The sequence below is a fragment of the Aureobasidium subglaciale genome, assembly GCF_000721755.1.
Source record: "Aureobasidium subglaciale EXF-2481 unplaced genomic scaffold scaffold_9, whole genome shotgun sequence".
Classification (NCBI taxonomy): domain Eukaryota; kingdom Fungi; phylum Ascomycota; class Dothideomycetes; order Dothideales; family Saccotheciaceae; genus Aureobasidium; species Aureobasidium subglaciale.
This window is the reverse complement of record NW_013566986.1, coordinates 536870-550958: the sequence shown is the minus strand read 5'-3', so window position 1 is coordinate 550958 and position 14089 is coordinate 536870. Positions and strand designations below refer to the sequence as shown.

Sequence of the window (14089 nt, the reverse complement as noted above, 5' to 3'; positions counted from 1 at the left end):
GCTATGCACTATTACAGAATCTCGCTGCCAATGCTGGTGCGCGATGTCGGTTGTGATTGATGCTTGGTGGACCAGAGGGGCCAGTAGACATATCATTCGGCTTGCTCTTGCTTCTGAGCCAAAACCTCTCTGGCGTAGAACTCGACTAGTGTGGTTCCGTAGGCTTCGATTTCTTCGACAGGGACGGATAGACGGAAGTCGTTGAGTAGTAAAAATTGTAGTTCAAGGTGGTTGAGCTCGGGGAGTGGGAGACCGCCAACCTGCGAGAGGGGTCAGTGACAGTCATGAATATATCTCAAGACAGAACAAACCTTGGCGTAACGTGAGTTTGTGTAAAAGATATCTGAGAAGAATTTGCTGGCGCAAGTAACCCCTGCAATGACCAACCTATGGATGTTGAAGCTGTCAACGACGAAAAGGTGGGATAGGTCGAGTGTGTCTGCGTCCAGGGCGGATGCAGCAGGAGAATCCGGCTGACGTGCTTTGCTATGAGGAGTGCCAGGTACAGCTCCCTGGCTCTGGGTCTCAAGCTCCCCAGATAGGGGAGGCGTTGCTGTTTGCGCATAATTGTGACTAGTACGCGCGACACCTTCCATAGACTGTGTAGAAGCAGAAGGTCTGAGCTCTTGCTCAGAAGCTACAGCTCGCTCGTGCTTGTCCATCTCTCGGAGATTATGCATGGCGCCTGCGTTTACTTTTTCCATCATACGATCAAAGTAGACCAGAAGGCTGAGAAAGACCTCGTAGCTTGTAGGGCAATACTTGTTGATGCGAAGAAGATAGCTTAGGATTGTTATGCTGGGCACGTTCTTTCCGTGGAAGGCCAGCACGCTGTTTGATTGCAATCTACTAGAAGACGAGCCGCCCTCAGGCGGAGTCATCTGGCGATGGAGGTGTTGGTGTTGCCTATCGTTTGTGGCGGTGATCTTGGTCAAGAGGCCAGCGACCATCTCGATGATGTTCTCAATAGGCATGCCGCTGATCTCGTATTGCGGACCTTGATCACCAACCTTGTTACCATCTTCTGCGAAGGGGTGCATGTCGTTATCTGCCAAGGTCTGGATATGTTTCAGGTCGCGGACCTTGATGCGCTGAGGAGAGAACGAGGTCGAGTCCCGTGTGGAGTCGGTCTCGGTAGGCGATAACTCGGGTGAAGATTCGGGGTCAGCGGCAGGGTGCGACGAAGGTGTATTTACGAGATTAAGAGGAGTCCGCTGGCCTGCAGCAGGTTGTAGAGCGGGCGAGGCGGGGGGCTGTCGTGTCGACGAGGGAGCTGACGACTCTGCTGACATTCGTGAAGCATGCGAGCTGCTTGCTCGGCTTTCGGTCGCTGACATGTTGTCTTGCGACCGACGGGCGTGTGGTGCAGGGGATGTCTGGGCCGGATGTGGAGATGGTGGCGGCAGCGATGGATGTGAGTGATGTGTGGAGGCGTCGAATGCTACCGAGCCCATAATATACAGACACTCGGTATTCTGTTCAAGCATGCGTTAGTCGCGCGCCAGAAATCGAGTTTGAGCTGCCGCGATGCGCGTGCCGAAGTCGTGAGAGGTTGGGGTTATGGGCAAAGCTCAGCAACCAACAAAACGGCCAAGACAGCTTTGATTGACCAGGCAAACAGAAGGAAATACAGGAGCGATCCGACAGATGTCCCGGACGCGACAAGCAGCAAACAGATATGGCAAGGGTTGAATATTCTGGCCAACACGGCCGGCGATCACAGCAATGATGTCGCCGACATGTCGCAGCACCAGCCTCGAGACGTCACTATCGTTGCGCGCTGCGCACATGTATCGCGAGCCCGGGTCAGGTTGAGAGGAAAGGAAAAGAGCTGCTACTCACACATGCAAGGCATCTTTTCCACACACAGAAACAATGCCGCCAGAGTGGCCAGGGAGCGTCAAGTCTCTACGCGTAGAAGGGAGTTGAGCAAAGAACGAATCAACAGAAAACAGAAGGCGCCTGTGAGTTCAAGACGAAGGGGCCAAGGTACGGGAGCCGTCGTTGACGCCGGGCACCATTTAAGCTTCCGTGCTTCGACTCACCCTGATTTACACGACGATTCGCATTACTCGCGCCGTCTCACACTACCCACGTGGCTGTCATCTGTATGCGTGGAGCTTTCCATGAGACATGAATTCGTATTATCTATGTGGTGCTGCTTGTGCCTCTACCCACCCAGTACTCGCCGTCATATCTCCTGGCGTGCTTGTGAGCATCACGTCGAAGTCTGAGAATGGGTGAGAAGCCAAATGCACGCTAACGTGTAGCTGCCCGGACCACTTGGTCCGCTGCGTGCAAGCTGCGGCATCAGAAGCAAAAGGTGTCGCTATGCAGCTGAACCATTGCTGCAGCGCTCTCACTTGGTACCAGGACCGGTGTAGCCATTGTCGGGCAAGTAGAGATGTCTCTGAGCACCCTTCGCGGTCAGGACAACCATGCGAATCACACCGCCTGAGCTTCCATCCCACTTGATGGCTTCTCTCAGAGAGCCCTTGACAAAGTCGATACCCTCCTCTTCGGTCATGCCCTCCTTCCAGTTGGCGTCGCAGTAGCCGTAGATGTATGTTGAACCAGAACCAGCAATTGCGTATGACTGCTTGTGCAGAGAACCACCAAGCGGTATTGAGTAGACTTGGCCACCGTGTCTGCGATCCCATCCTCCGATGATAATTCCAGCACTGCGCACACGATCAACTTGTATTCGGCATCACCGCGCGCCACTAAACATACCTCAACATATCCTTGTTGTCATAGCACAGCTCTTGGAAGATGGCAGCGGCTGTCTGTGTTGTGGGGGCCTCGTTGTTGTTGATTCCGTACATGTTCAGGTGGTACTGCACAATGTCTGCAACGGCCTGGGTGTCTGCGGCGGAACCAGATCTGCAGCACCAGATGGTGTCGTGGACTTGAGTGAGCTTGTCGGTGACACGGTTGGCGATGTAAGCGCCTGTGGTAGTTCTGCTGTCTGCGCCGAGGATGACTCCGTCCTTGAAGTTGATGGCCATGCTGGAAAGAGTTCAGTTTGGGTACAGGCGTACGCTTGGGAGGTGGTTCGACATACATGGAGGTTCCGAGGCTGTTGTTGTGTGTGTTAGTCTCTCGTCAAGTCAACATTCGGGTTCGGACAGCACTCACTTGACCTCACCCTTCTTGAGGTGGTTCATGTCGATGTGGATGCCATCTGTGACTTTGGTAAGCTCCTGGCACAGCTATTCTTCGGGGGCAATCCTACCCTCGCCGAGCATTCCCGTTGCGTGTCCAATCATCGTGTGTGCTGTAAATGTGCGGTGCGAGATGTTTGAAGGTCGGGAGTGGCGGTTAGATGAACGAGCGCTGTGTAATGTTGAAAGTGAGATGCGAGTTGTATGTTGCAAACAGCTCCAGGCAAACCATCAATGATGCACGCAGCACGCCAGCCCAGCCGCCGCTTCGCCAAGCTTTCCGCCGTCACCAACAGCCACCACCAATCAACGCCCCCGACTACCTGGATGCCTATACCAGCCTTCTTCTCTTCTTTCTTTGCACATACCTATGTCAATACCTCGCTGGCTGTCGAAGTACATACCTCGTAGTAACAGCTTCAACTTCGATTCTCTCTCATCAAAGACGCCAGATGTTCACCAACGGCCTGCTCATCTAAAAAAACGATCCATCTCACAATCCCGTCCTTTCTCAGAAGCATCAGAGAATATGGCTACCCTACTCTGGGGCTATCTCCGCATACCCTTCATCTTTGCTTCAGGTCTATCCTTGGCCATCAGTAGCGGGCTTTTCTACTATCAGAAGTATGTCTTCTAACACCCTCTGGCCTGCTGCATCCTCTAACTCCAATGAGTGAACTCATCTATCCTCGAAACATCCCTCCAAATGCTCGAACCGATGTTCCCAGACCTTCTCAACTCGGCTTAGACGCCGAGGAACTAACTTTGACCACACCAGACGGCGAGAAACTGAGCGCATTTCTTATCAAACCAGGAAACGCTAGCAAGGCAAAGAACGTGACTCTTCTTATGTTTCATGGAAACGCTGGCAATATTGGCCATCGACTTCCCATTGCTGAAATTCTGGCCAACGATTTGTATTGCAATGTTCTCATGCTTCAATATCGAGGCTATGGGCTCTCAACGGGCAACCCGGATGAAAAGGGTATTGCAAAGGACTCTCAGACCGGACTTGACTATATTCGCAGTCGAGATGATCTTAAGAAGACCAAGATTGTGATCTATGGCCAAAGTCTGGGGGGTGCCGTAGGTATTGATCTGGCTGTCAAGAACAAGGACAAGCGTGATATCGCGGGGATTATACTCGAAAACACTTTCCTCAGCATCAAAAAGATGATACCAAGGTAGATTGTGCTCTTTGGATCTACATCAAAGCGACCGGAATGACTGACATTTGACAGCGTGATTCCTGCGGCCAAATATCTGACACCATTATGTCACCAGAATTGGCCAAGTGAAGAAATGATCCCACAAATCACCGAGACTCCCATCTTATTCTTGAGCGGGCTCCAGGATGAGATTGTGCCGTATGTAAGACTTGCAAGGATTCTAGAGTATGATGTTGACCAACCATAGGCCGTCTCATATGAAGCGACTCTTCTACATTTGTCGCTCCGAACCCAAAATCTGGAAGGAGTTCCCATATGGCGATCACAACAACACAGTTGCCGAGGCCGGATACTTCCAACATATCCAAGACTTCCTCAACAGCTATGTTGTCTCTTGATTAGATCCTCCATATTCTCATCCTACTGCTTCGCATGGAACAGTCATGTTTCAAGCTTCGGCCTTCAACTCTAGATCCTTCATACACATCCCACAACTTATCGTAGTAGAGAGCTACGTCTTGATCCTCAAAAACTGATGGCAGTCATCGTCCCGAGATCGTTTGATGAAAAGTGCTCACGCTTACGTGTTGGTAATGTATGGTACTTCGAACAGCTGACAACTTGCCTCGTGGGCATCGCACGAGAAGGAAGGCGGCCTTCCGACTCTTCACGATCGTCGTGTTGCCAATTTAGGCAGCAAGTCTGTGATCGCAGCGTCCCTGCATGAGGTTCTCTTCGGTCGTCGCGCCACAACGTCCAGTGATACGAAATTACACAAAAAGTGACTCGTGACTCGACAGGACACAATAGGGGACTTGGCTGCAGACAAACAGGATAGTGCGTCGAATCCTTTGATTGCAAAACCTCGATAACTTAGCTATAGAAAGGCACAATGCTTTTGGGCTTTGCATGGTGCTTCTACGGGATCGCGATGATCCTCTCCCCCTCCCTCTCCTTCTGGTGATTGATATACCAGGATACACTGTGCAATCCGATGGCTATGTGAACAACCATCGCACAAGGTTGAGACTTTTGGCTGTGGTAACGTTACCTGTCATAAGTCGAAGGTAGAGAGTGAAAAAATTCTAAACCACACGACCTAATTATCAAACCTCGCTAGACCCCTCTGTACGCCGTGGGTCACCAGTGTACGCAAGTCATTTCGCACCCAGCTCCTCGTTATACATTGCCCACAGGATCCGATTCTACGCGATGTAAGCAGTAGAGCTGTCGAGTGGACAGAGCTCAATGCAGACAATGCTATCGATCCACACGGACGGGTCCGGGCTGTGGAGAGAAGTCAAACAGTGCAGGTAGATATGCCCCTAGTGCCGACTGCTCGTGGTATATGTTTCCTAATCTTTGCCCTTTCAATGCTAGGTCTCTTGAGCCCTGTGAGGTTGTTTACTGAGAACAGGGCTGTAGTTTCCATATACCTATGCTGTCGAGATAAACGGAACCACAGGTGCATTGCGATGAAATTGGTGGCTTGCTTTTCTGACCAGGCGGCGTCTGTGAGCCGGGGGTGGCGCTACCAGTCGGAGATGGAGCAACTGATCCTCCTTCCCCGGTGGAATGAACCCCCTTTGTTCGAGACAACACACTTCCACAAACAAGCCGGGGATGAATCAATGGTAGTGCAAAAGGAAAAAGCCAAGCTTCGGCGGACAACAGGCGCGGACGGAATCAAAATCCGTGTCTGATAAATCCGGTTCGAAACTGTATGAACAGCGTCACGATCAGATGTCGGCTCTGAGATGCGCTGTGGAAATGCGCTAGGGATGTCGTTATACCTGGTAAGGTTGAGGCGCATCCTAACCACCAGGCAGCCATCCGTTCATCTTCTGTCCGTGTTTGGCCGTCGGTGAGTCTGTTTCGGTGGCTCCGTTTGCTTTCAGCCGCAGGTAGTTGTACCAAAGTTTGCTGTAGAAAAGACCTTGCATTCCTCTACTCAGGGATCCCGTCACAACTTGTCCCACCTCCACTAAATCATCAAACAAGTCAACCGCCTGTCGGAACATTCTCAGTCATACCCTCGATATGGGGTTTTTCGACAGAAAGCATAAGACTGCCGGTCCAGAGGTAGTGGAAGCTACCTCACCCGGCGTTCTTCAATCTTCAGAAAAGCTCGACGAGGCGCAAATCCGAAGCGCATCCATCGTGTCCAGCGATCTGAAGCCTGTAGCTGGAATTGAATCCGACGGATCCCAGAAGGATGAAGAAGAGCAAGAAGTCGAATATCCCACCACTATCAAGCTTGTCTTGATTACCATTGCTCTTTGCCTGACTGTATTCTGTATCGCTTTGGACAACACCATCATTGCCACTGCCATCCCTAAGATCACCGATCACTTCAAGGCAATTGACGACATCGCTTGGTATGGATCTGCCTATCTCCTCACCACATGCTCCTTCCAGCTTTTCTTCGGCAAGCTCTACTCCTTCTTGAGCTTGAAATGGGTTTTCCTCACAGCACTAGTCATTTTTGAACTTGGCTCCTTCCTCTGTGGCATCGCACCAACCTCAACAGCTCTGATCGTCGGACGTGCCATCGCTGGTGTTGGATCTGCTGGTCTCTTCTCTGGAGCCATCTTAATCATCGCAAACTCTGTACCTCTTCGCTCTAGACCCTCATACACCGGTCTTATCGGAGCCATGTATGGTCTTGCTAGTGTTGCTGGCCCATTGATGGGAGGTGCCTTCACTGATCACTTGACATGGCGCTGGTGCTTCTATATCAACCTTCCCTTCGGAGCTGTCACGATAATTTTCATTTTCTTCTTCTTTAACCCTACCAAGAGCGCAAAGAAGCTTTCCGTTGGCTGGAAGAACCGCGTCATGGACTTTGATCCTGCTGGCACTATCATCTTCCTTCCCATGATCATCTGTCTCCTGCTGGCGCTTCAATGGGGTGGAAGCACATATCCCTGGAGCAGCGGCCGCGTCATCGCCCTCTTCGTGGTCTTTGGCGTGCTCTGTGCGATCTTCATCTGCATCCAGTTCTACGTGGGAGAGAAGGCTACAATTCCTCCTCGCATCATCAAACAACGCACCGTGGCAGCAAGTGCTTGGTTCGGCGTCTCCCTTGGGGCCGCGTTCTTCCTCTTTGTCGTAAGTCTATCCCAAAGTTGTTACTTTTGAAACACCGCTTGCTAACGCGCCGCCCGATCAGTACTACCTTCCGATCTGCCAGTCTCCCTGCTTCCGTGTTATCAGAACCACCGTGCTGACTGTTTTGCAGGGTTCCAAGCGATCAAGGGTGTCTCTGCTACAAAATCTGGCATTATGTCTCTACCCCTGATTCTCGGAGTTGTCATATGTTCTGTTGTTGCTGGAGGTCTGGTCACCACCTTCGGCTACTACGCACCTTTCATGATCGCTTCCTCCGTCCTTATGGCCATCGGAGCTGGACTCTTGACCACTTTCAAGGTTGACACAGGGCACGCAGAGTGGATTGGCTACCAGGCTCTTTTCGGCATTGGCGTTGGTCTCGGCATGCAGCAGATCTTGATCGCAGTGCAAACTGTGCTTCCAGCAGCAGATATTCCTACTGGCACAGCTATTGTCATGTTCTTCCAAACTCTTGGCGGCGCTCTATTCATCTCGGTTGGACAAAACGTCTTCACTAACAAGCTTGTGTCTGGTCTCAAGGCCGCTGTACCGGACCTGGATCCTGCCATCGTTCTTCAAACTGGTGCTACAGAGTTGAAGTCAGCCATTGGCGAGCAGTATCGTGATGGCGTACTTCGGGCGTACAACGATGCTTTGGCCAACTCATATTACGTTGCTGCCGCTCTTGCGACATTATCGATCGTAGGCTCACTGGCCGTCGAGTGGAAGTCTGTAAAGGGCAAGAAGATTGAGATGACTGCAGCATAATCAAAGGGTCTGACGCAAAGGATAATGGAAGTTGCCGAATCATGGCGTTATTGTATAATACTGGATGAGGATTGGATTAGAAGGGTTACAGAATACTCCACTCGAGTCATTCAATCTACGATACGGTACTGCTACGCACCGAACATAATACAACGCATCATCGAAAGCATCTACTGCACGCTTCAATGTGACTATAAGCTGTGCATGCTAACCGTTCTCTCCGGTGAATTGATCTGCTCTCATGTGCTACATGTTCCGTCAACGAAACATCTGCCGTATCCACTTTGTATCTGCTGCAGCATCGTCCACGTTGCTGCGTTTTTGTGCCGCTTGTTGATATATCGTTTGACCTGTTGCGATATGTACTCATATGCTACGTCTAGAATAATCTGCCGCATCAAAAGGTGGATCCGCGGCGTCAAAATTCATCTGCTGCGATCAAAAACTCATCTGCAGCCGCGAGAGTTCACCTGCTGTGATCAAAAGCTCACCTGCGGCCACAAAAATTCATCTGCTGCGTCGGAAGCTCATCTACTACGTCGAAGCTCATCTGCTGCAACAAATGGTTCATCTGCTGACCTACTATATATTATTTAATCCATTTGCTGTATTCCGAAATCATCTGCAGTGTATTGGGAGTGTATGCTGTATCAGAAAGCTCAGCTACTGTGTCGAAAAGCTCACCTGTTGTGTCGAAAAGCTCACCTGCTGCGCCAGAATGCCCATTCGCTGCGTCAAAAAGTTCTTCTGCTGCATCATGTAAATCGTTTACTGCTCAGTGAATCAAAAAGGGACGCAACACTAACAGATCCATCTGCTTTTCTGAAGTATGATTTTCTACATCGAAAAGTTCATCTGCTGCCTAGGAAAGTCCAATTGCTGCTTAAGAAAGATCGTCTGCTGCATCAACAATTTCATCTGCTGTAGCACGTAAATCATTCGCTGCACAGCGATTTTGTCTGCAGGATATTGAAAGTTTGTCCTGAATAGCGAAGACATCTGCTGCACGAAAACCTCATCCCTTTCGTTCGTGACCCATCTGCTGTGCTACAAGTCCAACTGCCGCAGCATTAACGCGTCTGCTGCGTTGTTAAATCATCTACTACTGCCTTCTCGTCTTTCGCAGATTCAACGTAGGTGTTTCTTTGAGTGTGATATATCTGCTCCTGACACAGTCTCGTCTTCGATACATTTTCTGAATTATAGCTCTCCCTGAGTGAAGTAACCATTTATGAATGTGTTTCTGTATTTCGACAGTAAGATTCTTACTGTTTGTTACTCCTGGAGCGAGAATACGGGTTGGCGACCTGGTGCAATGCCCTGGGATAACCCTGTGGATAGTTGTTTGATCTCTCTTTCTTCGAGACGAATAGCTAGTGCTACTGTTGAAAGGCAAAGATATGTTTGGAGAGCGTACTGTCTTGTGGAGAACGCTTGGATGAACACGATGTGTCGGACTGCTGCGATATCACCCTACCGCCATCATCCATCGACTCCATCTTCAACACCAATAACCCTCTTCGCAACCACCAACCCACCTGCCTCACCTCTCAAAGCCTCCACCAATTCTTCACCCACCTTCTCCAACTCCTCTCTGCTCATCGGAGCCAATGCATCCAGAATGAACAGCGCACTCCTCGTCTCCTCCGTCAACACAGTCCTAACACACTGTCTCCAATTCCAATTCCTACACGTAACACCTCCCTCATCACACCAAACCACTTCCCCCTTATCCGGATGTTCATCCCCATTCTTCGTCTCAAACTTCTCGTCTCCAATTGCGCGAATAAGTCTTGGAGCTCCAATATACGCGTCCAAATTTTCTCCTCCTAGAGGAATATTATAAATGATGGAAATGGCATTGTAGATATCTGTAAGCTTGTTTATCCGCGGCAGACCAGAGGTAGGGATGCGACGGGTGAGTGCTTCGATGGAAGATTGGTATTTTTTGGGTTTTGCGCCAAAGGATTTATAGGTATCGCGCCAGGCTTTAATGGCAGGGATGTCTGTGACTGCCGTAGAAGAAAGACGTGCTTTTGCTGTAGCTTCTGCTCGTTGGAGGAGAGATTCCGAGGTTGAATCGCTGGGCGAGGGCGTTATGCCATCGATGGCTATCAGCAGAGCGAGGTAGTCTGGTCGTAGCTCAAAGACCGTTTTGGCCACTGTGGCGCCGTCGACAATTTTCTGGAGGTCGGCGATTGAACGCATGGTCGATGGCTTATGTCTGTAGGGAAATTCGAGACGACAATGAGAAATGAAGGAAGGCGTTGAGCTCTTTTCTTTTTTTGCAACCGTCTTTGGAGTATATATCCATCTATGGATGGAAGCTCGGACCAGCTCGTCAAACACAGGGCGTGAGGAGACAATCAGAAAAAGACGAGAAGAGAAGGAACCTACGACTTGATTCGACCAGCTTCGAACTGTACCCGAAGTAATTGATCGCACTTACCCGTGGATTCGCCATGAAGCATTAGATTCGATTCATAATCGCTGCACGTGAACATATATGAAGTGGTAAACCAAAGGGTAGAAATAATGTCTCCCTTTTGTGCATTCCTATGATAACAAGAGAAAATCATAGGTAGACAGGAGAAGTAAACAAGCTATGAAAGAGTTCAAAGGAAATGCAACGCTTGCTAGCTAAGTCGAGCGAATGTGTCGAACCGCAGAGCATGGTATAAAGGAAGAGTTGACAATAGCAACAAGGGATGCAAAATATGGGGAAATGGCTGAGCAGAAGAATCGAAGAAGAAGAGTGTCAAGTGAAAGGGAAGTCTTCATGTCCATCTCCGTTTCCCAAAGATGTAGCGCCGTGAAAGTGTCGTCAAAACAAAAGATGAACATCCCTATCGGATCGGAAAGTTTTTATCGCGGTAAGGACCATTTTATATCATCACTTCCTATACGAGAGGAGCGAGAAGTCGTCGGTCGAATATGTCTAATATTGTGCAGAAAATGAAGAGTGACGAATGAATTAGGTCATTGCAAAGGCGTCATGCAAACACCATGCTAGAGCACGTCGAAGATGTTTCGCTGAATCGGAAAAGCTCCTTTCTGTGGAGGACTGCGCGGATCCTCTGTGCCGTTGACAGTAGCAACAGCAGTAGCAGAAGCATTTTCAGCATTGGGTTCTCCTGGAAGATTGGCAAAGGGATTTTGTGTGAATTCGAACGCGCGTGGGGATGCCAAAGCATCCATGAAGTCTGGCTCGTCATGCGTCAGCTCGGCCTCGAGCTTGGATTGCATGGTTTGTAGTTCCCGTTGCTCGCTCGAGCCGGGGGCGCTAATTTTGGGTCGCAGAGTGAGGGTCTTCGGTACTTTCTTTTGAGACTTCGGCCCATCTGGAAGCACTCGTTGAGATCTGACTTGTGGTAGTACTGCTGAACCCATGCCGAGTGCGCCGAGCAATGAATCGCGATCGAAAGGAGACTGTGAAAACTCCACAATGCGCGGAGACATGAGACCAAACTGATCGGCTGAGTCCGTTTCCTTCGACGGTCGAAGCGGTGCCATCGCAAACTCAGCAGCTCTAGGAGACATCATAGGAGTTATGTGTCTTCCAGAATCTTGTCTGATGTGCGATTCAAGGTTCAAGGACTTTGGTCTGTCCTTCAGCTCTTTCACGAGTTTGGGCTCAAGGATAGGGTGGTCCCCTGAGATTTGCACGACAGGTACAACTCGGCCATTCGGATCCACGTATGCTGCTTCGCGACGAGTAGGCTCTTCCGACCTCTTCGAGATGGAGCTATCGTGATCTGATGGCCAGGTGAGACCTGAAGGCGCTGAAGAAGGGCCCGGGCTGACAGCGAGAAGATCAGGGTTAAGCAGAAGTTTGGACTGCGCTGTATCTGGAGGAAGTGGTGCAGTCTTCGGTGATTTTATCCCAGGTACACTGCTGCCGTCATACGATGCTGGACGTCCCATCTCTGTGAACCCAAATGCCGGTGAATTTGGACTTAGCCCACGCGTGTTGCCAAATCTGCTCTGAGGTCGCTGTAATGTTGATCGAAACTCTTGCAGCTGCATGATCAAGTTCATGTTGGGGCCGATCCATCTGCTTCGCTTCTTCACATCATCATATGCTTCTTGTACGCTCATCAGAGGGTTCTTGTAGAGAACATAAGCCACGACTAGTGTCGCCGATCGACTGACGCCGCATTGACAATGGATTAGAACTCGTTTGCCGAGCTGGACACGCTCGTCAATGACTTTGACAAGACGGATGAGGTCAGGCACAATGTCAGTGTTGTGCTCCCACGGGATGTGGATGTATTCTGGCTCTGATTTGGAAGGCTCTTTTGATTGAGGCGCAGATGTGATGTCTCTTGAGAAGGGACTGGCCTTGGGCGTGGTTGGCGAAGACTCGTAGACCGGGCTGAGATTTTCGCGACCGAACGCTGTCTGAGAAGTCAGGAAGTTGCGTTTCGGGGCATACTGGATGCCACCACCGCCATCGAGACGCAACTCGGGACCGGAAGGTTGGAACGTCTCGCTGTCAAAGGGATTCCTGACTTCGCTAGCAACGTTCAGGATGACATCGTATTGAGATGCCTGCTCAGCAGTTGGTTCAAGGTAAAGATCCAAATAGCGGCCGTAAACGCAGATAGGGCCATCAGGATAAGCTTCGGGCTTTTCCTCTTTTGACTGAGGAATGTCAAAATTCTGATCCGAGTCGTTGGTCTTGAGGGGTGCGCGCATGTGTATAGGTAATGCAAACTCTTTCTGTTCTTGCTGTGCTTCTGCCGAAGGCTCTTCGCGAATCTCCTCGGTGATGTGAAGGGGCAGCGAGGGCGATGACTGAAAATGGCGAAGTACGTTGGGCCGGGCAAACGATGGAGTCGGAGGTACGGCGGCACGTCCATTCTGGGGCAGTGTCTTTGTGTTCGCTGGCGTCAATATGGTCAAGCCAAGGGTCTTGCTGGAGCGCCTTTTGGTAAGGCTCGGCGGCTTCGAAAAAGATTGTCCAAGACTGTCAGAATTCGATGAACTCTCGAGTGACGATGACATGGGTAAGGATGTGGTAGATGCTGCTCTAGACATGACAAAGGCTCCAGATGTGTTGACGGCAAGATTCTTGAGGTTTCTTCCTTTCCTGCCTGGAGTTGTAGATCGTTGCAGCTCAAAGAACGGCTGTGAGGAGTGGATCATGGCATTGTCTGAAGTATGCGGTCTGATCATGCCGAAAGAGGTAGGGTAAGGCTTTCCCAATGGTGATTCTGGTGATGAACCTGGAGACATTTCTGTCGCTGAGGAGTCGTCGATTATGGATGCGGTTGTGGTGGGTGATGAGTCTGCTGATGTAGATGCGGATGTTGACACACTCTCTTTGTGTTGGTGATATGATTCGAAGGGTTTTTGCAAAGTTGCGCCTGCTCGCGAGACATCGCCGCCAGGAAGCGGTTTGCTTGTTGCCACAGGTCCGTGGAAGTCACCAATCATCGCAATGTCACACAGACTACTTGCTGATCAAACCGGCAGAGTCGACAGGGCTGTGTGATCAATGTCCAGTGGAATCGAGGTGTCGTGTGCTAAGTGGTGGTTAGATCGTTGGCTGTTTGTGCTGCACCAAAGACCTTCAAGACCCAGGTAATGAAAATCTTACGAAAACAAATATTGGGCCTTCGCCGGGAAGGAACTCTGAGGGTAGATAAGGAGGTGTATGATCGTGAAGGAGGGAAGGCGGCCAGCAATGTTTCAGCGGACGAAGGAGAGCAAACTATCAGAAGCAAGATTGGCCCTATAAAGCCATTTCTCGAAGTAGTAATCGGCAAGTCCGAACAGGCGGCGAGTCAACGGTATGGGTACCAGTGAACTTGATCAAAATGTATGTCAAGATATGATGGGTGGAAGCCTGGTTGGTCGGACAAGGTGTGTTAG

The 14089-nt window shown here is 50.3% G+C and overlaps 6 protein-coding genes across 6 annotated transcripts; 2 read left to right on the top strand and 4 right to left on the bottom strand.

Annotated features, from left to right (window-relative positions):
* Positions 1-92: 92 nt before the first annotated feature.
* Positions 93-1337, bottom strand: AUEXF2481DRAFT_4733 (uncharacterized protein; the record flags this gene model as incomplete). Its single annotated transcript, XM_013488629.1, has 2 exons — positions 93-260; positions 312-1337. The coding sequence occupies 2 exons, from the start codon at positions 1335-1337 to the stop codon at positions 93-95; spliced, it is 1194 nt and encodes a 397-aa protein (XP_013344083.1).
* Positions 1338-2359: 1022 nt separating this feature from the next.
* Positions 2360-3269, bottom strand: AUEXF2481DRAFT_29196 (uncharacterized protein; the record flags this gene model as incomplete). The annotated part of the gene is made up of 5 exons (XM_013488703.1): positions 2360-2681; positions 2734-3009; positions 3065-3079; positions 3139-3184; positions 3236-3269. 5 exons carry the CDS (start codon positions 3267-3269, stop codon positions 2360-2362), a joined length of 693 nt encoding a protein of 230 aa, XP_013344157.1.
* A 198-nt stretch (positions 3270-3467) lies between these two features.
* Positions 3468-4823, top strand: AUEXF2481DRAFT_39627 (uncharacterized protein). Its single transcript, XM_013488766.1, has 4 exons — positions 3468-3788; positions 3839-4348; positions 4406-4531; positions 4581-4823. Exons 1-4 carry the CDS (start codon positions 3694-3696, stop codon positions 4729-4731), a joined length of 882 nt encoding a protein of 293 aa, XP_013344220.1. The 5' UTR covers positions 3468-3693; the 3' UTR covers positions 4732-4823.
* Positions 4824-6373: 1550 nt separating this feature from the next.
* AUEXF2481DRAFT_4730 (uncharacterized protein) lies at positions 6374-8212 on the top strand (the record flags this gene model as incomplete). The annotated part of the gene is made up of 3 exons (XM_013488628.1): positions 6374-7444; positions 7506-7539; positions 7575-8212. The coding sequence occupies 3 exons, from the start codon at positions 6374-6376 to the stop codon at positions 8210-8212; spliced, it is 1743 nt and encodes a 580-aa protein (XP_013344082.1).
* A 1482-nt stretch (positions 8213-9694) lies between these two features.
* AUEXF2481DRAFT_4729 (uncharacterized protein) lies at positions 9695-10420 on the bottom strand (the record flags this gene model as incomplete). The annotated part of the gene is made up of 1 exon (XM_013488627.1): positions 9695-10420. One exon carries the CDS (start codon positions 10418-10420, stop codon positions 9695-9697), a length of 726 nt encoding a protein of 241 aa, XP_013344081.1.
* A 1800-nt stretch (positions 10421-12220) lies between these two features.
* AUEXF2481DRAFT_65200 (uncharacterized protein) lies at positions 12221-12910 on the bottom strand (the record flags this gene model as incomplete). The annotated part of the gene is made up of 1 exon (XM_013488818.1): positions 12221-12910. A coding segment is annotated over one exon (690 nt), but the record flags the coding sequence as incomplete, so codon positions are not given.
* Between the last annotated feature and the right edge of the window lie 1179 nt (positions 12911-14089).